This window comes from Petromyzon marinus, chromosome 54 (assembly GCF_048934315.1).
Source record: "Petromyzon marinus isolate PM22_M1 ecotype Great Lakes invasive population chromosome 54, UKy_Petmar_22M1.pri1.0, whole genome shotgun sequence".
Classification (NCBI taxonomy): Eukaryota; Metazoa; Chordata; class Hyperoartia; order Petromyzontiformes; family Petromyzontidae; genus Petromyzon; species Petromyzon marinus.
The window spans coordinates 7,190,547-7,213,413 of NC_133720.1; the positions used below are offsets into that span (position 1 = coordinate 7,190,547).

Here is a 22,867-nt window from a genome sequence, read left to right on the forward strand (position 1 = left end):
GGTCGGGATCGAACCCACGGCCTCCTGTATACCAGGCGAGGTAGTTAACATCTCCTAGCCACCGTGATGATGATGATGATGAGAGAGACACACATACTCCAAATATACAGCAGCAGGCGTCAGGGTCGGGATCGAACCCACGACCTCCTGTACACCAGGCGAGGTAGTTAACATCTCCTAGCCACCGTGATGATGATGAGAGAGACACACAGACTCCAAATATACAGCAGCAGGCGTCAGGGTGGGGATCGAACCCACGACCTCCTGTACACCAGGCGAGGTAGTTAACATCTCCTAGCCACCGTGATGATGATGAGAGAGACACACAGACTCCAAATATACAGCAGCAGGCGTCAGGGTCGGGATCAAACTCACGGCCTCCTGTATACCTGGCGAGGTAGTTAACATCTCCTAGCCACCGTGATGATGATGAGAGAGAGAGACACGCAGACTCCAAATATACAGCAGCAGGCGTCAGGGTCGGGATCGAACCCACGGCCTCCTGTACACCAGGCGAGGTAGTTAACATCTCCTAGCCACCGTGATGATGATGAGAGAGACACACAGACTCCAAATATACAGCAGCAGGCGTCAGGGTCGGGATCAAACTCACGGCCTCCTGTATACCTGGCGAGGTAGTTAACATCTCCTAGCCACCGTGATGATGATGAGAGAGAGAGACACGCAGACTCCAAATATACAGCAGCAGGCGTCAGGGTCGGGATCGAACCCACGGCCTCCTGTACACCAGGCGAGGTAGTTAACATCTCCTAGCCACCGTGATGATGATGAGAGAGACACACAGACTCCAAATATACAGCAGCAGGCGTCAGGGTCGGGATCGAACCCACAACCTCCTGTACACCAGGCGAGGTAGTTAACATCTCCTAGCCACCGTGATGATGATGAGAGAGACACACAGACTCCAAATATACAGCAGCAGGCGTCAGGGTCGGGATCGAACCCACGACCTCCTGTACACCACGCGAGGTAGTTAACATCTCCTAGCCACCGTGATGATGATGAGAGAGACACACAGACTCCAAATATACAGCAGCAGGTGTCAGGGTCGGGATCGAACCCACGGCCTCCTGTATACCAGGCGAGGTAGTTAACATCTCCTAGCCACCGTGATGATGATGATGATGAGAGAGACACACATACTCCAAATATACAGCAGCAGGCGTCAGGGTCGGGATCGATCTCACGGCCTCCTGTATACCAGGCGAGGTAGTTAACATCTCCTAGCCACTGTGATGATGATGAGAGAGACACACAGACTCCAAATATACAGCAGCAGGCGTCAGGGTCGGGATCGAACCCATGGCCTCCTGTACACCAGGCGAAGTAGTTAACATCTCCTAGCCACCGTGATGATGATGATGATGAGAGAGACACACATACTCCAAATATACAGCAGCAGGCGTCAGGGTCGGGATCGATCTCACGGCCTCCTGTATACCAGGCGAGGTAGTTAACATCTCCTAGCCACTGTGATGATGATGAGAGAGACACACAGACTCCAAATATACAGCAGCAGGCGTCAGGGTCGGGATCGAACCCATGGCCTCCTGTACACCAGGCGAGGTAGTTAACATCTCCTAGCCACCGTGATGATGATGATGATGAGAGAGACACACAGACTCCAAATATACAGCAGCAGGCGTCAGGGTCGGGATCGAACCCACTGCCTCCTGTATACCAGGCGAGGTAGTTAATATCTCCTAGCCACCGTGATGATGATGATGAGAGACACACAGACTCCAAATATACAGCAGCAGGCGTCAGGGTCGGGATCAAACCCACGGCCTCCTGTATACCTGGCGAGGTAGTTAACATCTCCTAGCCACCGTGATGATGATGAGAGAGAGAGACACGCAGACTCCAAATATACAGCAGCAGGCGTCAGGGTCGGGATCGAACCCACGGCCTCCTGTACACCTGGCGAGGTAGTTAACATCTCCTAGCCACCGTGATGATGATGATGATGAGAGAGACACACAGACTCCAAATATACAGCAGCAGGCGTCAGGGTCGGGATCGAACCCACGACCTCCTGTATACCAGGCGAGGTAGTTAACATCTCCTAGCCACCGCGGCACACCGAACGCCGCACTCGGGAGGGTTGTATGACGAGAACCACGCGCGGCCGCCTTTGTCTCTCTCTTTCTCCCCAGTGCTGATGCTTACTCGGCGCATCAGGTAGACTCATCTAAGGCTGAGTCGACCTATGCCAGGTCCTGAACCGACCGGTTCAAATATTCGTCGCCGTGGTGAGCGTGACTCGATCTCGGGGTGACCAGCGGAGTTCGTGGCGGACAGAGCGCTAACCACTGCGCCACCGCTCGCCACACCTCTGAGAAATGCGTGCGCGTGCTCGATTTGCGTAACGTCCCGTCACTCGAATGAGTCAGACGACAACTCTATAGGTGAACACTTACCTTGGTATGCGTGGGGGTTTGTGATGCGACGACGCGTTTGCTCGTCACAACTTAGAGCTACGTGCTAATTATAGCCCGCTGTACGATGTATGCGGTGCGTGAGCCTGATGACTTTCAGGCGTGTATGTGTGCGAGTAGGGTTAGTGTAGCGCAAGGCCGTAATTATAATATATATTGGGGGGGGGCACATCCCCCCATCAATATATTCAAATATGCTCAAATATGTTCAAAATGTCCCCCCCAATATATTGTGATAAAAATAATTGCTATTCTATGTAAATAAAAACAACAATTTGCTAAACCTTGGCCACAATATCTGGACTCGTCTTCATATAAATCAATGCATAGATTGCTGTTCATATGATTGTGGTTATGGTTGTACTTTATTAATCCCTAAACTCTGCCATTACATACAATGAAACAAGAAAAGGTAGAAAATTAAAAACAGAGCAATGTAACACAATACACTATTAGACATTATTGTAAAAACTAAATAAAAAGTCCACCCTATGTGTTAGTGAAATTTAAAATATTTTAGGCAGGAAATAATTTTTTTAATGTAGATATTTTTCTGGGTTGGGACCCCCAGACACCCTGGAAGATTTGGTCCCCCCCAATGTTGACTCCATGGCTACAGCCTTGGTGTAGAGGTTAACTCGGCCTCAAATGAGTACCTGGTGCGGTGTGTAAACCATCGCCAGGAGAGAGACAAAGGCGGCCGGGCATGGTGTTGGCCACCCACCCCCTCGTGTGTGCCGTGCCGGCTTTCATAGGTACGCTCGCTACTCACAGCACTTGCCCCTACAGTCTCTTCAGGTGATACTGGAGTGGATCGTTGTTGTAGCGGTTAGCGCCCTGCGCTACGAACCCGACCTGCCGAGTTAGATCCCGCGCACGGCCACCACTACGATTGACGATTATCTGAACCGGTCCTGGGCCTCCCCACTAGGTCGACTCAGCCTCAAATGAGTACCTGGTGCGGTGTGTAGTAAACATCACCACTGGGGAGACAAAGGTGGCAGGGCGTGGTGCTGGCCCACCCACCCCATCGTGTGCCGTGCCGGCCTTCATAGGTGCCGCTGCTCGCGAAAAACACTTGCCCGGACAGTCTGTTAAGGCTTTACGGGGGATCTTTGTCTTTAGCTTCGTGTTAGTTTCTGGGCCAACACCAGTGACGATGATCTGAACCGGTGCTGGGCCTCCCCTAGGTCGACTCAGTCTCAAATGAGTACCTGGTGTGGTGTGTAAAACATCGCCACTGGAGAGACAAAGGCGGTCGGGCGTGGTGCTGGCCACCCACCCCATCGTGTGCCGTGCCGGCCTTCATAGGTGCCGCTCGCTACTCACAGCACTTGCCCCAACAGTCTTCCAGTCAACTCAGTCGACCCACAACACTTGGGTCCGTCCCGTGACCTCCTGCCAGCGAGCTTTCGACCACTTCACGTGTTAAGCCTTCAAGGTGCACCTAGCCTGGCACAAGCATCGCCGTGGTGTTGTACGTCATTGGCTACGTGCGGTGTGAAAGAAGTTCACACATGCGCGCTTCCCGCGATGTGTGAATCCACCCAGCCGTGCAGCAGCCTGCACCTGAAGCCGATGACATGATCGCTCCATCTCCACACAGTGCGTAACCTGCAAAACTCCACTCCCGGACGCTTTGGGATTGTTGTTAGCGCGGGTTTATAAATAACTAAATAGATTCTGTCGCCCTGGTAACGCGACGCGCAGGTGAAGCGGATCACGTGCCCAGGTGTGTGGACAACGAGGGTGGGGCGAGGGGTTTCGAGATCTCTGAGACGACCACTCGCCCGCTCACGTGAGCCGTCGCCAGGAATCGAACTCGGAGGAGCGGCAGTGCAGTGCGACAACCACGACTGCAGTAGGGCAAATTCAGTGGGGCAAATTCAGGAGGGCAAATGCAATAGGGCAAATTCAGTAGGGCAATTGCATTCGGGCAAATGCAATAGGGCAAATGCAGTAGTGAAAATTCAGTAGGGCAAATGCAACAGGGGAAATTCAGTAGAGCAAATTCAGTAGGGCAAATGCAATAGGGCAAATTCAGTAGGGCAAATGCAGAACAAAGGAGAGGAAGATCCCCCGTATGTTTTTTTAAATCTATATGGCTCAGCTATACTATTAAGCTGTATTAGCGAGCACCTATTAAGGTCAACACAGCGCACCACCGCACCATCAAGTGTATATATTAAACACGTGTAACAGCGCAAGACAAAGATCCCCCGCATAGCTTTTAACAGACTTGTTGGGGCAAGGGCTGTTAGCACCTATGAAGGCCGGCTCAGCACACGAGTGGGTGGGTGGCCAGCACCACGCCCGGCCGCCTTTGTCTCCCTCGCGGAGATGATTAGAACATCACACCAGGTACTAATTTCAGGCTGAGTTGACCTAGGGGAGGCTCACGACCGGTTCAGATAATCGTGACTGGGTGTTAGCCGCGAGCGGGAATCAAACTCGGGACGTTAGGTTCGTAGCGCAGTGCACCAACCACTGCGCCACCGCTCCCCACACTCACGCACACTCGAACGATAAACACGCACAGTTGCTACTAAATTAACATACAAAGGAAATAAGCACGGTACACACAAAACAGAGACAAAGATCCCCTATATAGCCTCAACAGATTGTTGGGGCAGGTGCTGTTAGCGAGCACCTGTGAAGGTTGGCACGGCACACGAGGGGGTGGGTGGCCAGCGCCACGCCCGGCCGCCTTTGTCTCCCCAGTGGCGATGTCGACATACTTTACCAGCAGGGCCGGATAAAGACGTTGTATGCCCTTGGGTTACAGGTACAGTGAGGCCCCCCACTAATATTTTCAAAAGGAAAACAAAGTACAAGAAAAATAAAATTTATTTTTACAAGGCTGACAACAAATTTAATTCAGCATTCACAAGCGACTTAACTTTTCACTTCATCTCTGGAGGCCCTCCAGCTGACGGAGGCCCCTGGGCTGCAGCCACTAAAGCCCCCACGCCTTAATCCGGCCCTGCTTACCAGGTATTCATTTGAGGCTGAGTCGACCTAGGGGAGGCCCAGGAGCGGTTCAGATAATCGTCACTGGTGTTGGCCGTGAACGGGAATCGAACCTGTATTCGTAGCGCAGCGCGCTAACCGGCACACAGGTACACACTGACACAGAGAACACATAACACACACACAGACACCCATACATACAAAACACACGCACACACACACAACCTGGACAGGTTACACTCCAAACAACCCTCATACAAAACGCAAATACACACGTCAACCCACTCAAGTGCAAAGGAGTAAAATACCTGTACAAACACAACAAAGATAAAGTTCCCCCGTGTAACTATTCAGACTTTTGGGGCATGTGCCTGTAGCGAGCATTCACGACAGACAAAGATCCCCCGTATAGCCTTCACATACTCTTGGGGAAAGTGCTGTTAGCGAGCGTCTATGAAGGTTGGCACGGCACACGAGGGAGTTGGTGTGGCCAGAACCACGCCCGGTCGCCTTTGTCTCCCCAGTGGCGATGTTTACACACCGCACCAGGTACTCATTTGAGGCTGAGTCGACGTAGTGGAGGCCCAGGTACCGATTTCGGATAATCGTTACCGGTGTTGGCCGTGAGCGGGAATCGAACTCGGGTCGCCGGGTTCGTAGAGCAGCGCAGCGCTAACCGCTACGCCACCGCTCCCCCCACACAAATCACACCCTTACACACACACATAAGCACACACACACTCAAAAACACACACACAACACACACACGCTCCACAGTGGGCGGTCCTCCGTGACCCCCTCCTCCTCCCCCCGCTATAAAAGCTCTGAACTCAGCCAGAGCCACAAATATAAAGGCGATAAGTTGGCGGCTGCTGGTGCTGCGTTATACAACGTGGGGGGGACAGCAAAGCCAGAGCCCAGCAACCAACCAAGGGCGTGGGTGGACAGGTAGACAGGTGGGTGGATACGCAGGTGGGGCCATCGGTGAGGTAGGTTATCAGTGGGGCAGGTAGGTGGGCGATAATTTGCGCAGGTAGGTGCGAGTTGGTGGTGGTGGTGGTCGGGTGGCGCGGTGTTTTTGGTCGGTGCCGAGCGAAGAGGCGAGGTTTGAGTGGATAAATCCGGCATGATCGAGACCCAGGCGAGTGACTGCGTGAAGGAGAAGATGGGGGAGGAGATGACGGGGGAGGGGGAGGAGGATGAAGAGGATGAAGAGGAGGGCGTTGGCTTGAGAAAGGTGAGTGCGCGGATCTGTGGGTGGGTGAGTGAGTGGGCAAACGAGTGGGTAGCTGGGCGAGTGAGCGTGTAAGCGGATGGATGGGCGAGTTAGTGAATACATGGATGGTTTAATGAGCGAGTGAATACATAGATGGTTTAATGAGCGAGTGAATACATGGATGGATTATTGAGTGAGTGAATACATGGATGGATTAATGAGTGAGTGGGTGCATTGATGGGTGAGTGGGTGAATGTATGTGTGAGTGTGTGCACTGGTGGGAGAGTGAGTGAACGGGTGAACGTTTGATTGAATTCGTGAAAAGGTAGCTTGCTGAGTTGACATGCAAGTGGGTGAGTGGGGGAATGCAAGGCCGTAGCCATGGAGTCAACATTGGGGGGGACCAAATCTTCCAGGGGGTCTGGGCGTCCCCCCCCCCCCCGAAAAAAATATCTAAATTTGAAAACTCATTTCCTGCCTAAAATATAAAAAAATTCACCAACACATGGGATGGACTTTTTATTTATTTTTTACAATATAATAGTGTATTGTATTACATTGCTGTTTTTTTTCTTTTTTTACCTTTTCTTGTTTCATTGTATGTAATGGCAGAGATTAGGGATTAATAAAGTACAACCACAATAATATAAACAGAAATCTATGCATTGTTATATGAAGACGAGTCCAGATATTGTGGCCAAGGTTTAGCAATTTTTTTTTTATATAATTGCGGCCTTGTGTGAATGAATGCGTGGAAGAATGACTAAACGCACAATTGGGTGAACGAGTTATATTTTTTTAATCGGTGACCAAATCCTTAATTAATATTTTCGTAATTAACCGCAGGCTTGTTTGCCGTGACGCCACTGACTCATCAGTCTAGAGATGTTCGTGATTTGCATAGGAACCTCGACACTAAACTTAAAACTATAAAAAAAACTAATGTTATACGAGGTGAGGCCCACTGAGCTATTTGGCTGTTTTTCAGAAGCGACGTGGCCACAAATGATCGCTCAACAAAGTGGCTTATCATCACGTGGACATTTATAGCAGCCAAATATTCTTAACGCGTGGTGATGTTGGTTCTAAATGTGGAGGGGGGGGGCGGAACCGGAGGACCCGGAGAAAGATCCACGCGACCACGGGGAGAGAAAAACATACGCAAACTCCAAATATACAGCAGCAGGTGTCAGGATCAGGATCGAACCCACGATCTCCTGTATACCAGGCGAGGTAGTTAACATCTCCTAGCCACCGTGATGATGATGAGAGAGAGACACGCAAACTCCAAATATACAGCAGCAGGTGTCAGGGTCAGGATCGAACCCACGACCTTCTGTATATCAGGCGAGGTAGCTAACATCTCCTAGCCACCGTAATGATGATGAGAGAGAGACACGCAAACTTCACATATACAGCAGCAGACGTCAGGGTCGGGATCGAACCCACGCCCTTCTGCATACCAGGCGATGTAGTTAACATCTCCTAGCCACCGTGATGATGATGAGAGAGAGCGAGAGAGACGCAAACTTCAAATATACAGCAGCAGAAGTCAGGGTCGGGATCGAACCCACAACCTTCTGCATACCAGGCGATGTTGTTAACATCTCCTAGCCACCGTGATGATGATGAGAGAGAGCGAGAGAGACGCAAACTTCAAATATACAGCAGCAGAAGTCAGGGTCGGGATCGAACCCACAACCTTCTGCATACCAGGCGATGTTGTTAACATCTCCTAGCCACCGTGGCGCCCCTAACACTGTGTGGACTCATAACCCACAATTTCACGAGCACGTAGACTTTAACCTGCTAACTGGATTTTGTAGGGGTCATCATCGGCCAAAAATCAACAATCCAAGGAGCAATGACATTTGTAACAGCCCACATTAGGCATCGACAACAGTGGGGTAGGCGGGGGAAAGCTACGGGGTGCGAAGGCGGTACAACTGCGTGGGCAGTGCCCACGGGCTAAATGAGATTAAAACAAAACCGGGGGTATCATGGGAAGAAGAAGGGTGAGAAGGATGATCTCACCCTGGCGGAAGAAGGCAGAGTCACGCGTGTGTGCATGCGTCTCCTTCAGTGGTCGACTCGGCCTCAAATGAGTGCCCGGTGCGGTGGTGTGTAAACATCGCCACTGGTGGAGAGACAAAGGCGGCCGGGCGTGGTTGCTGACCACCTGCCCCCCCCGCTCGTGTGCCGTGCCGGCCTTCGTTAGGTGCTCGCAAACAGCACTTGCTCCGGACAGTCTCCTAAGGATCTTTGTCTCCGTCGTCGTTATCACACACCTCCGATTAGCACGGTTAGGGGCTACGTACGGTGTGAAAGAAATGTAACACACGGTACAGTGCTGTACATACACACCCATGATGAGGAGCGGTGGGGGAGCGGTTAGCGTTGTTGCGCGACGACCTGAGTCCGATTCCCACTCACCAGTGACGCTTATCTGTACCGGTCCTGGGCCACCCCTAGGTCGACTCGGCCTCAAATGGAGTACCTGGTGCGGTGTGTAAAACATCGGCACTCGGGAGACAAAGGCGGCCGGGCGTGGTGCTGGCCACCCCCACCACCCGCAAGTGTTGCTCGCAAACAACACTTGCCACCAATAGTCTGCCGAGGCTATACAGGGGTGGGTCTTTGTCATTACCCAATTGGCTTATATCCCAACATTCTTAAGGCTGGCATTTGTCGAGGATGGCAGCTGCCGCCTCGACGGGACGATCCTGGGGCAAGGCCAGGACGGGTGGCAACCCCCTAAACGCTGGCGGCCGTGGTGGTTTTTACTACGACGTAGGAGGAGGAAAAGGGGAATTTGATGGAGGGGGGAGTGTCGGGACCGTCTCGCATTTCGTTCCAACCGCGCGCCCCGAGTGAGAATGGTAGTACATTGAAAGGCACAACAATAGGCGTTCTGGCGATGGAGCAGATAACGCCAACAGGCGAACGGCACAGAGGTGCAATGCAAGTATCAAATTAGTAATATCTCGGGCTGAGCGGTTGTATCTATGGGACCTTTTTACAAGTATAAAAATTGTGAAAATATAACAATAGGCTTTACCCTTTCCGGAAATAAAAAAAACAGGAGGTTTTAAGATATATATTCTTAGTTATTTCGGTAAAGTCACGTGACTTTACCGAAATAGCTAAGAATATGAATTATTGCAGTCACGAAAGCTTTAAATCAAAGGTTTTAAGATGTTCGATCACCAAATCGATAGCTTATTATAAGACACTTATTATTGTAGCGCGTTTGTTTGCACGTCTCGCCACAAGTATGTGTGGTTAATGCAGACGTGATGCCTTGTAAAAGGTGTCTGTTTGGAGTTCGAACATCTTATCACCTGTTTTATTACCAGAAAGGGTAAACGCCTGTTATTGTTTTCATCATTTTTGATACTGGCAAAAGGTCCCGTAGATGATCCGTCTAAAGTCAGCTCGAGCCTCCCGTAAACCACGTGGCTTCTGTGCCCCCCCCCCTACCCCACTCTGAAAACCCCTCTCGCTGCCCCCTGTGAAAACAGACTCCGCTCCGTGCATCAAGCGTCGAGGCCCTGGTGTAGCCTCTTCCTCCTCCACTCTCCTCATCTCTCCTGGACCCCTTCGCTCCCATTCATCAAATCCCCCCGTCCCCTTTTTTCTTATTTCCCTATCCCTTCTCCGCTTTCCCGTTTTGTTGCTCCGAGCGTTACATCCCCGACTCTCTTTTAATCGCCTTCCCCCGCGCTATGTGGCCGCTGGCTAAAGATCTGCCGCCGTATAACTTCTGCCCTGGCCTCCGTGTTAAAGTCCAAAACCCGAGCGTCGCTCTGAATCTGGCGGGACACTAGACACGCGCGAGATTTTTTTTTTTTACGAGCGTCGCCGTCGTAACCCCCCATCGTTTACGGCCCCCCTCTCGCCCAAGGCCGTCTAAAAGCCGAGGTGGCGGCGGGGAGGGGAAGCCGATTTCTCGCAGAAGACAAATTTGTCGTCGTCGTGGGAGTTGGGATTTGTGGCCTGGGGGATGGTGGTGACCGAGGGGGACCCGTTTCGTAGTTGCGGCCTCGCGCTTTGTTCTCGCCGTCGTCGTTTTGTACTTTTCCTGTTTTTTTGGGTGCCATTTTCTTACTTTGTAAGTTACCTTGATCTAAAGCTTTCGTGACTGCAGGAATTCATATTCTTTGGGTCTTTCGGTAAAGCCACGTAGATTGAAAAAATATAAAAAATATGTATATAACGACGTATCGATCGCGACACAATCGTCTTCGGGTGAAGATGATTTTTGTTATTTTTTTCTATCTACGTGGCTTTACCAAAAGATCCTAAGAAAATTTGTTAGTTATCGTTTTTTATTTTGCTTGGTAAGTCTGGCTTTCATTTGCTTGGTGGTGGTGGCTCGATATGAGATTTGGTCCTTGTATATAATTAATATTCAGCGTTATGGGATGCAATTAGCATGAATGATGCTAATTGCGATTATATATATAAAATGAATGTATTATTGGTTTGATCCCGACCCTTGACGCCTGCTGTATATTTGGAGTTAGCGAGTCTCTCTCCATGGTCACGTGGGTTTTTCTCCAGGTACTCCGGTTTTTCCCTCCACATTGAGAATCAACATCACGCGTTCAGAGTGTTGGGCTGCTGTACATTTCCACGTGATAAGCCACTTCGTTGAGCTATCGTTTGTGATGGCCAGGTCTCTTCTGAGAAAGCTACGTAGCTCAGTGGGCCTTCCTTGCCTGGTAAAATAAAATAAAATAGTTGGCTAGTATCAAGACAAGTAACAAAATAGCCGAGCGTTGTGTCTCTGTCTTAACGCACGCGTTCTTCACACAACCCACGGGAGGACCCCTCAACCCATCGTGCTGTACATCTGTAACGGGCGAATGTCTGAAAAAGAAAGAGCTTTGTAGCTCAACGGATTCCTCCAGCAGGCCACAATAGCATTCCAGTGCCATCACTTCCGCGCATTCGATGCACCATCAAGCGCTGTGAGATCATTATGAACATTAGCCGTGGTTGGATGAAGGCCTCCCCAAACCGATGCAATCGCTTAATGGTACTGCGATTGTAGTCCACATTCTGCCCTAACGCCACTACAAATTGTCAACTGCGAATGAACAGAATGTAACTTATAATTGTACCACCTAAGCAGACAATCCTAATTTATGATATTCACTTCCCCGGGAGGGGGGGGGGGTGGAGGGACCAGACTCGACTCGCCACTTGGGTCCCATCAGCAGAGTCGGGCGGCGCCCCGGAGGATCGATTTGGCGGCGAGCTGCTAGGACGACGCCAACGGCAGGGATCCCTCCGTAAGACACGGGGAGCGGGGGTGGGGGGGGGGGGTCCCACCGGTTTGACGCAAACCCCCCCCCGAACTCCCCTCCCCAAACCCTGCCCCCCAGACCCCTCCTCCTAGACCCCCTACCCCATGCAATTGTCGTCGGTGTCGTTGGAAACAGAGTTGGCTTTGGGGTCTAGGCCGTGTAAATCTATAAACGTGTCGTTAAACCCGCCACCGCCTGACCACTGCCAATCGGTAAGGTTCCGTCACGTAAACAGAAAACACGTGCCAATGGCTTACTAGTTGAGCACACGCCGTTGTGTGTTGGAGGGAGAACCCACCCAACACGTAACAATTGGAGCACGACGTTTTCGCCGGTAATTGCGACCGGCATCATGAGGCGACGGCCAGGAATTGTGGAGAAATCCTACCTCTGTTTCGGTATTCAATAGAGGGGGCGGGGTGGGGGGTGGTGTCATCACCGTGAGCCGGTGACGACATCGGAGTTGGCTTGTGCTGCTTCCCGCCCGTGGGGTTTAATCCCACAGGCCCCAAGGGGGGGTGGGGGAGGGAGGGCCATGTGTTGTGTGGGACGAAATGCGTTTTGTGTTTTTTTTTGTTTCTGCTGTGGCGAGGCGGTGCTGTGAAGGAGACTCGTTGTCTCTTTTAATCTACCTTGCTTCCTGACCGAGGGCCGAATCGGACTTTGAAGTACCTATTAGCGGGCGGCCGCGCACGAACGCGCGAGCGCCTCTCGGACTTTCTAATCAAAGCGCGAAAAATAATCGGGGCTCGCAGCGACAGAAGTGGCTGCGGTGTCGTAAAATCACAAACACTCGCGCTGTTGTGGGCACAGGCATCGATCGCATTCCACCCCCCCCACCACCTCTAGCACCCGATCAGTGTGGCTATGATGCTCCCAGTGACGGATAAACATGATAGTTTGCGGGCCACGTTGGCAACGGGCCCTGACCCCTGAGCTAAATTGGGACTTTGGCCATTGCATTGACGTGACCTCCACAAATGACCCCAAAACGCCCCAAGAATATCTCGAGGTACACGATGGGCAGCGTGGGTGCGTGCACTCTCGGCAGTCTTCAAGCCCCACGCCGTTACGATAAGCAGTGCCAGCACGGTGCTTTTGTCAGAATCGGAATATGTATTTATGCTGGAGGAATCCGATGATCTGAGCTATGAAGCTTTTTTTTAAACAGTTATCTAGTATTTCACGGATACTGTACTACTTTTTTTATTTTACCAAGTAAGGACCCACTAAGCTATATATCTTTTCTTTTCAGAAGCGATCTGCTTATTACCCACATTATAGCCCAACGAAGTGGCTTATCAAATTTTTATAGCAGCCAAACGCTCTAAACGCGTGACTTCAATTCTAAATGTGAACGGGAAAAACCGGAGGACCCGGAGAAAAATCCACACGACCACAGGGAGAGGCGTCCACGCAAACTCAAAATATACAGCAGCAGGCGTCAGGGTCGGGATCGAACCCACGACCTCCTGTATACCAGGCGAGGTAGTTGACATCTCCTCACCACCGTGTCCAGTATATAAATCCACCGCTGCTGGATGAGCGTCCTCCCTCATGCCGTGTGGATTGCGGGAACGTGGGGGCGGTTTGTTTTTGCCATACTTCACCACCAACGCCGGTCAGTGCGGCTTCGACTGAGGCGTCGAGCAGCGGCGCGAGACCACGCCGGCTTGCCGCGCCGCGCCTCGCCAGCAGCCCCGTAGCAACCCGCCGCGCGTGGCGTTTGCCCATCCAGCGCTCGCCCAGGCTCAACCCCCTGCTTGGCCTGCGAGATTAATAATGATGGATGATCGTTTCGTGTCGTCATGCGCCGCCGCCACACGCGTTAAGTCGCTCGCTCGGCCGAAGACGGATCGAATCGGAGGCACGTGACAAAGCCAGGTGCTGAGCTGGTGCCAATAATTTGCCCAAGCCTCTGCGATCCTCTCTGCTATCGGCCAATTAAAGGGCGTGGTAAAAACGTGTGGGAGGAAACCGGAGCACCCTGAGATGGTGGCAAGATGTTAAATACCTCGCGCGGTATACAGGAGGTCGTGGGGTCTATTCCGATTCAGACCCTGGCGCCTGCTACTGTATATTTGGAGTTTGAGTGTTTCCCTCCCCGTGGTCGCGTGGATTTTTCTCCAGGATCCTCCGGTTTTTCCCTCCATTTAGAATCCACGTGCGTTTAGAGTATTTAGCTGCTACAAATTTCCACGTGATAAGCTACTTCGTTGAGCGGTAGCTTGCGATAGCTTGCGATAGCTTGCGATAGCCAGGTCACTTCTGAAAAGGAACTATTTATTTTACCGGGTAAAATAAAAATAGTTTGAATAGTTTAGTTTAAAACCCACTCGTGCAAGGCGGGGGGGCAGCGGGGGCGGGGGAGCAACAACCCGTACAGATGGAACGGGTGGAGATTAGTCCGCACTGTCGTTCACAACATTTTGTGCGGTGATCCACCAACCCTGACTGCTGCTTCCACGCCGCTGCATCGCTTGGAGTCGGCCGTCGTGCGGCGGCGTAGCCACCCACCGGTGCCGAAGGTCGAGCGTGTTGCGGGTGATCTGCACATCGCTGGGACCATCAACTTGCACTTCATGTGGTCAGCGGTGTCACTGCTGGTTATTGGCGCTGTGATAGCGAAGGTATTTTATAATGTTTGCCCTTCAACCACCGCTGTTTGCTCGATCTGCTGAACCCTTGATTGCCGTTCCCGGGGTAGTCGGCACTTTTCCCTATCGCGTAGAAGAAACGGACTCCTCGGTGGCGCGGCATTTTGTGTGCACGCAAACTCGCAGTGTCACCGACACCACCAGCTCCAAAATAAGTCAAGAGGTGGTCGGGGGGGGGGGGGTGGCGGGGGGGGGGTCACTCAACAACAGGGCAAGGTGGGGGTTGGGGGGGACTCCCAGGCGCATACGGCAGCAGCGAACATTGATGACTGCACCACACCGATGAGTCCCAGTGAGGACGAAGCACGGCCACTGGTTGTGTGCCCGTCTCCCTCGCCGCCCGTTGTTGGGGTGGCCACGTTGATGACTGCACCACACCGATGAGTCCCAGTGAGGACGAAGCACGGCCACTGCTTGTGTGCCCGTCTCCCTCGCCGCCCGTTGTTGGGGTGGCCGCGACTTTCTCGACTCTCGCTGGATGGACGTCCTGTGAAAGAGAGCTTCGTAGCTCATCGGATTCCTCCGGTTTAAGTAAATATTGTTCTTCTGACGCCGTGAGTCCGGTGGCTCTAAAGTGACAGAATGGGTGCCACGAGAGAGCTCTTGTATGTGAAGAAGCTGCTGCTGCTGCTGCTACACACCTGTGTGTGTGTCTGTGTGTGTGTCTGTGTGTGTTGTTGTTGGGGGTTGGGGGGAGCGGTGGTGTAGCGGTTAGCGTTGCTGCGCTATGAACCCGATGACCCGAGTTCGATTCCCACTCGCCAGTGACGATTGTCTGTACCGGTCCTGGGCTTCCCCTAGGTCGACTCAGCCTCAAGTTAGTACCTGGTGCGGGGAGACAAAGGCGGCTGGGCGTGGTGCTGACTACTCACTCCCTCTTGTGCCGTTCTGGCCTTCATAGGTGCTCGCTAACAGCACTTGAAGCAATTGGCGGGACCCCGGGGTCTCATCACTGCCCCGGGGTGGGAAAAACCGCGTAGCGACACGAGTCTTGCTGCCTTACCGACAACAAAACTAGTGGTCAATCGATTGGCCTCGTCGAGAGCTACTCGGGGCACTAAGTTTCGTAAAAAGTTGAAAAATTACATAAACACGTTAAATTCACTGCCTGGGGGGGCGGGCTCGCCTTGGCAAGGAAGCTGAGGATCGACGGCTGACGGAGGGCGTCGTCGCCGCGCGCGACCGCGGCAGACGCCCCCCGGGGCTCGCGTTTGGCCGGTGGGGTGGCGCCCATCGTGTCGATCGCCGCCTGCTGCTGCTGCTGCTGCTGGCGCTTGTTGGCGCGAGTCTGGGCGGGCGGCGCGTTGCTGTCGGGATCACGTAGTAGGCGGACTGAAAAATAATAATTATTGACCTGATTTTTGCGGGACCCCGGGGTCCCGCCAAATGATTCACTTGTCCCATCAATCTGTTATGCTGTATAGGGGATCTTTGTCTTTGAGTGTGTTAAAATCTGTTTGTTTCCAGCCGGCATTAGTGTTTTCGTTGTGATGGGATTCCTCATTTACAGATTTCAAACTATGTAGACTGTTACAAAACAAATAACAATTAAATAATGTGCCGTCATCAGAAAATCGCACCTTGAAGTCTTTGTTTGAAGAAAAAAACAGCTGGACACCAATTGAAAGCACGGCAAATAGCATATAGAAACCGTTCACCAATTATCATCCATGATTTATCCACTGCTGGATGAAGGCCTGCCCTGCGCACGCCGTCACCCACATAGGCCGATATCATCTTTCCACCTCCTGTGAAGCGGTGGTGCGATGTTAACTCCCTCGCCTGGTATACAGGAGCCCGTAGTTTCGATCCCGACCCTGACGATGCCGGCATATTCGGAGTTGGCGGTGTCTCTCCACCCCGTGGTCGTGTGGATTTTGCTCCGGGCCCTCCGGTTATTCCCCTTCCACGTTTTAGAATCAACAATGTGCCTTGAGAGTATTTGGCTGATATAAATTTTTACACGATGAAAAGCCACTTCCGTTGGGTTATCATTTGCGATAGCCAGGTCGCTTCAGAAAAAAAATATTTACGTCGCTCGGTGAGCATTATCTGGTAAAATAAAAAAAAAAGTTTAGATTAATAGTTTAGTTTTAGTTTAGACTGCCGTTTCCACACACCAGTCTTGTCCCATCAGCCATCGTCGTCCCTCCTAGCCGTGACGACCTCCTGGCCCGAGTCCACTCATGCGAGATGGTCGACATGATGTCCCCGATTTTTTCTTTTTTGTCATCCACCGCAAGTTTTGTGAGGGGGGGTTCACACCAGGATATGAATGGGCTCAATATATTGATCGAGGTGGGGTGGGGGGGTCTGTGACGAAATCGCATGGAATGCAGCCGGTCTCGTCCGATTGGGCAGTGGCGGCGTGGGAGTTTACGTCTTCTCCTCCTGTTCAACTCCCTTCCTTCCCCCTGGGCGTCGAGGAGGAGCCGTGCACCCTGGGATGACCGGGAGAAGGCTTTCCGGCAAAATGCGGTCTTAACATCAACGGTCCCTTCTCTGCACGGGGATAGAGCGCTGCCCCTTTGCGCGTGTGCGTTTTCTCCTGGCGCTCTGGCTTCCTCCCACACGTACACATGCGCGCATCATTATTTGGCTGGAAACAACTTACTATATAGAGGTCTACAGAGCCTGGGGATGTTGTTGGTTGCGCCGGCCCTATCATTGCCTTGTTCCTGCCGCTGCCTTCCCGCTCGTCTGTGCTTCCTCAGCGATTCTGAGAGCTGAAATTTGCACAATGAGGCGATTGTATCAAAGTAAATGTCATCTCACAAGCCAAGCAGGGTTTGCGCCCAGGTAGTGCCTGGATGTGTGACCGCCCATCCATGCAACAGGTGTTATAGGCTTCGGGCCTACGCGGTGGACAGTGCAGCAACAGCCATTGCTGTTGTTCTGTCGTTCTCTCACGTCCGTGCCTCCCCACCTTCAGCCCAACCCGCACTTGCCAGCAGCGCGGTGAAGTATGGTAAACAATAACAGCCGCCACCCGTCCAGTGCGTCGGTTGGGAGGGGGGGGGCACTAATCCAGCAGTGCATTGACGAATAGGTTCCACGTGTACACACGTTTGGATAAAATTGTCACGCACTGTTATTCGGCCAGGAGAGCGTCGTCAGAATCAGGGGCGTACTCCCCCCTCCCCTACTCCCCGAGGTGAAGCCCCATTGAGCCTGTGAATCTCTGTTTCTTTCAAGGGGCGTCTCGGCCGGCAGATGCCGGCAGCAAAGCGTTGCGTCTGAACAATTTACAGTACCAAAAAAACCCAGCACCCGTCATCGCTGACCCAGCAGCAGAGGTCCTGTGGCAGTGGCCTTGACCTCCCTCGAAGTGGGGACAGCATTCAGCCGAACCCGCATGGGACCCGTTGATGGGGGAGGGCGATGATGATGATATAACAAAGATGAATATTGCTAATTATGGTGAATGATGATCATTTCACCGATATTAAATTATGAATGGATAATAATGATCAATCAATCTAAACCAACTAAACGAAACTAAACTTTTTATTTTACTGGGTAAGGCCCACTAAGCTATATAGCTCTTTTTCAGAAGTGACCCGGCCACAAATGATAGTTCAACAAAGTGGCTTATGTGGAAAGTTAAAGCGGCCAAATACTCAACACACGTTGTGAACGAAAGATACAAATGCACACGTTTTCTCATTGAAAATAGGTAAATTTGAAAATTTCACTGTCCTGGTCACAAAAGCAAAGTTTGTGGGGAATAATAGCCATTTTCTGTACTTTTTAGGCATAAGCAATTAGGAAATAACACTTACTACCAAGGAACACATTTTTTTTGTTACACAGTGTTATAAATGTGGAGGGGAAAAAACTAGAGGGCCTGGAGATAAATCCACGCGGCCATGGTGAGAGTGAACATGCAAACTCCAAATATACAGGCATCGAGCTTGAACCCACGACCTTTTGTATTCCAGGCGAGGGAGCTAACATCTCGCCACCGAGAGAAGATGGGATGAAGATTCAAGACCTGATTCGACCTCTGACCCACATTTGAACTTTGACCCCTTCTGACCCACAGCCACATCACCTGTCCTGGGACGTGGCGTGCGACCTCTCGCAGCGATTGCTCCACTCGCAACGGTTTTCTCCGTTGACGTTTCTCCCCCGTGTCGTCCGGTGTGTGGGGTTGCAGGGCTGTGATCCGTTCTACATGACACGCCGTGGCAAGCTGCAGACGGAGCGGATGAAGCTCAACGATCGCATCATCCGGGTGGCGCGGCTTCGCGAGGGCGCGCAGAACCTCTACAGGTGAGCGAGCGAAGCGGTGGGGACCCACACGTTTGCCCCCTCGTGCGAACTATGCCCTCCCGGTCGACGTTGGGCCGACAGGCGAGTGAGCGAAGCGGCGGGGGGGGGGATCCGCACGCGGCCCTAGCCTCGTACGAGCTGTGCCCTCCCCGGTAAACGTCGGATGTTGATCCCACGTTGGGCTCACGTTGGGCCCCTGTTCGGCTGATGCTGGAATGTTGGGCCCACGCTTGGCCGACGTTGGGCCAACGTTGGAATGTTGGGCCCACGTTCGGCTGACGCTGGAATGTTGGGCCCACGCTCTGCCGACGTTGGGCCGACGTTACAACCAACTTCCGTGATGCACAATAGCTTAGACGCGCATGCGCGGATCCCACAATCCACCACTGCACAAGTATCCCTCCCGCCGTGATGCCGCATTGCCAAGTCGCGATATAGTTCGAGGGGGGGAAAAAAAGGCGTGCAACTTGAACCGGTGTACGAATCGCGAATAATCGAAATTCACAAATGAAGAACCTGCGAATTAAAAGTTTTCGACTGTACAGTATATCAATTACAGGCGTGCTTGTTCTAATTATCGGGCGCTCCTCGCCCGTCGTGGGTTAAGCGGGTCGCTGCCGCGTGACCTCTACGTATTCCTACGACACAATAAACACATTGCGTGGCGGCATTGTGCCTCGTCACCCCCTCCCCCCCCAACCCTCCTACGAGGGGGGTGAACATTAAGCGCTCGTCTTTCAGAGGCCTAGTTTGCATACTATTTGCCTGCAAGATGTGTTGGTTGAAACCGGGAGAGTAAATAGGGGGAGGGGAATGGCTGGAGGGGGTGGAGGAGGAGGAGGAGGGGGGGGGGATGGAGGAGGGGGAGGTCATGAAACGAGCAGAGATTTCGGGCAAGGCTTTTGGGAACGCACACAAACGGTGGAAGACGCCGGCGGCGGCGGCTCTTTGTCTCCAGCGTCCAGGGTTTCGCGTGCACGAGGGAGGGCAGTGCCGGATTAAGCTCGTGCGGAGCATGTGGCGCGTATGTGGGGCCCTAAATAAAAAAAAAAACACGTAAATATTAAAAACTACAATTTTTTTTTACTTCCATAGTAAAGTCATTGTATTGTTTCATTTGCTATACAGCCAGATAATCCGACAAATTGATAACCTTAAACACCCAATTGTTTGTAAAAGTTGTAGGCGGTATAGCACTATAGTAACAGAGCAAGTGCAGAATCACTCGACGGGGAATTGATAGCTTGAAAGCATTCAGCGCGGGGCCCTTGAACGCACGCGAGGCCCTTGAAAGTGCGGGGCCCATAGCTACATATGTAGCTGCTTGTGCTACTAGGATAATCCGGCACCGAGGGAGGGGCGAGGGTGGATTGCACGTGCAGGGAGCCACTTGTTCTCTCTGCGGCAACGAGGGGCATGACGGAGCTTCTGAAGGCGCCGCGGCGAACCTCGGCCCTCGTCGTTCGCAGCGGCTGCCGGGAGACTCGGCCACAGCAGAAGTTTGACTCGCGCAGAGAGACTGGGGGTGGGGGGAGGCAGGGGGTGGGGGTGGGAGTCCACATCGACCAGAGCGTGGTAAGCAGTTGGCCTCCGAGCAGCGTCGGCGTGGTTGGTTGTTGGTCCGCACGACCCTCGTCCAGAGGATGAGATGGGGGGGGGGGGGAATCCACCTGCCGAATAAGCAGTCCACCCTCCCCAACCCACTACCAATGTCAAATGATCCGGCGATGCGGCGTTGGCAGTGGCGCACAAAGCACGAGCAACAAAATGTTTAAAAAAACTTATCTGCGCGTTCCGTGTCAATAACGACGCCCCGCGTGCGTTGTGGCTTTAAAATATATTTTTTTAAACCCTAATAAGGCAACGTTTCAGGCAAATTGTGCTCCTCCAAAGATCATGTCAATATGAAATAAGGGTACTCTTTGGATATTTTGCTTGCAACACAAGCAATCATCATCAGGTGGGAAAACCACAGCAATTTTTTTTTGCTGAAATGGGAGAGAGAGAGTTGCCGTGGTAAGAGGTTATATGGGTAAGAAAGGGGGAGGAGCAAGGGGGGAGAGGGAGGGGTGGGGGTGTGGGGTCGGGAGGGCGAGCGCTGCGTGGTGTAGTAGTACCCGGCAACCAATACAAAACAGTTAGGATTTTACCTGGTTAATAACGTGACTTTACCGAAAGAACCAAAACGTATAAATCCCTGCAGTCACGGACACTTCAAATCTAGATTGAAATAAGGGTAGAATAAATATTTAATAAGACGTTTCGGGCAATGACCCTTTTCACGTGGGTTATGCACCCATGTGCTCTGAAGAAGGCCCATGGCCCGAAAAGTCACCTATTTTTTATCTTGTTAAGACCGCCACAAGCGCACAGACGCGCAGCGTTTATTGACATGGAACGTGTTGAGCTGTTGACGTTTCAGTCTCACGGGGATTTTTGTCTTTTTGTCCCCACGTTGCCTACAGCACATCCTCGCCGCTTCGCTGAATACGCCACGGTGGCGAGATGTTAACTACCTCGCCTGCGATAAGGTGGTCGTGGGTTCCACCCGACCCTGACGCTTACTTTATTGGAGTTTGCATGTTCTCCCCGTGGTCGCGTGGATTTTTCCCTGGGTCCTCGGGTTCCCCCCCCCCCCCTGCACATTTAGAATCCGCATCATGTGTTTAAAGTATTTGGCTGCTCTAAATTTACATGTGATAAGCCACATTTGTGGCCAGGTCGCTTATGAAAAACTGTTACATAGGGTCAGTGAGCCTAACTTGGTAAAATAAAAATTAAAAAAATGTAGTTTAGCGTGTTCACTCTGCCCGTGGTCGCGTGGATTTTTCTCCGGATCCTCAGGTTTTTTTCCCTTTCCACATTTAGAATCGACATGCATTTAGAGTATTTTTTTTGGCTGCTATAAATTTCCGCACGATGAAAAGTCACTTCGTTGAGCTGTCATTTGTGATGGCCAGGTCGCTTCTGAAAAAGAGCTATGTAGCTGAGTGGGGCCTTACCTGGTAAAATACAAGTTTAGTTTTAGTTAAGAATGTGATGGATGGACGTAGATGGGTGGGTGGCGGTGCGTCACTTGGAGTCGCCACGGGCATATAAACGCGATGGGGCGGGGGCGTGCTGGATTATTGAATTAAAAAAAAATGCATTGCTATATTTTTCACGTGGATTATCACTCCTCGCGGTGGTGCAGGCACCCAGGGTATCGATCGAAACCCACACATACCAGACAAGTAAGGACACGCGCGCAGTACCACGTGCTCGAATGACTCGGTGTCACACATTTGGAGAGCGAATGTGGTGAGATGGGGCCCGCCGCCGGCTCGCGAGGAGTGGTAACTCGAAAGCTCTTGACAGCTGCACGTCTTTGTGCGAGCGTGGATTCATCGGGGATCTTGAATGGGTTTAGGGTGGCGGCACAGTTGGAGTGTCTGGGAGACCGTTCCGTGTCGAGACGGCTCTGGTGTCCGAGTGAGGAGAGTGTGGCCTGATTTTAGAACAATTGTGGGGGGGGTTTTGTTGTTTTTTTCTTTGGCTGTGTCGTACACCCCTCCACCATCCGGCGCAGTCGATTGGAGAAAGTTGTCACGCGGTGAACAAACGTGGCCAATTCATGAGTTGGGTCGATTTGATGCGTGTGGCGCCTTCCTGGCACAAACCCGCCCACCCAAAAAGCGCCATCGTCACATAAATAACACCCACAAGCATAAAAAGAAACAATTCTATACGGTAAATTTTTTTTTTTAAATATTAAACCCAAGTTGTGGCTGTGAGTTGCATGCTTGCATATAGGTTGAACTTCTTTCGCACGGTACGTAGCCCCACCATGATAATCAGTGGTGCGGGATAGTTGTTGTATGCGAGCGTCTAAGAAGGTGCGTCTTGAGTTTGTGGCGTGAATGCGGTGGTGGGGTCGATGGCGCGTCGTTGGCTCGGCGGAGGGTTGTTCCAGAGGTTGTGTGGTGGTACTACAGCACC

General features: G+C 52.0%; 1 protein-coding gene across 1 annotated transcript in view; it reads left to right on the top strand.

Annotated features, from left to right (window-relative positions):
- The first annotated feature begins 6,292 nt into the window (after positions 1-6,292).
- LOC116954209 (rhophilin-2-like) overlaps positions 6,293-22,867 on the top strand; it is a 56,979-nt gene continuing 40,404 nt past the window's right edge. The window contains exons 1-2 of the mRNA XM_032974746.2: positions 6,293-6,666; positions 18,774-18,889. Coding sequence (XP_032830637.1) covers positions 6,556-6,666; positions 18,774-18,889 — 227 coding nt within the window. The 5' untranslated portion in view covers positions 6,293-6,555. The remainder of the gene's footprint in view (positions 6,667-18,773; positions 18,890-22,867) is intronic.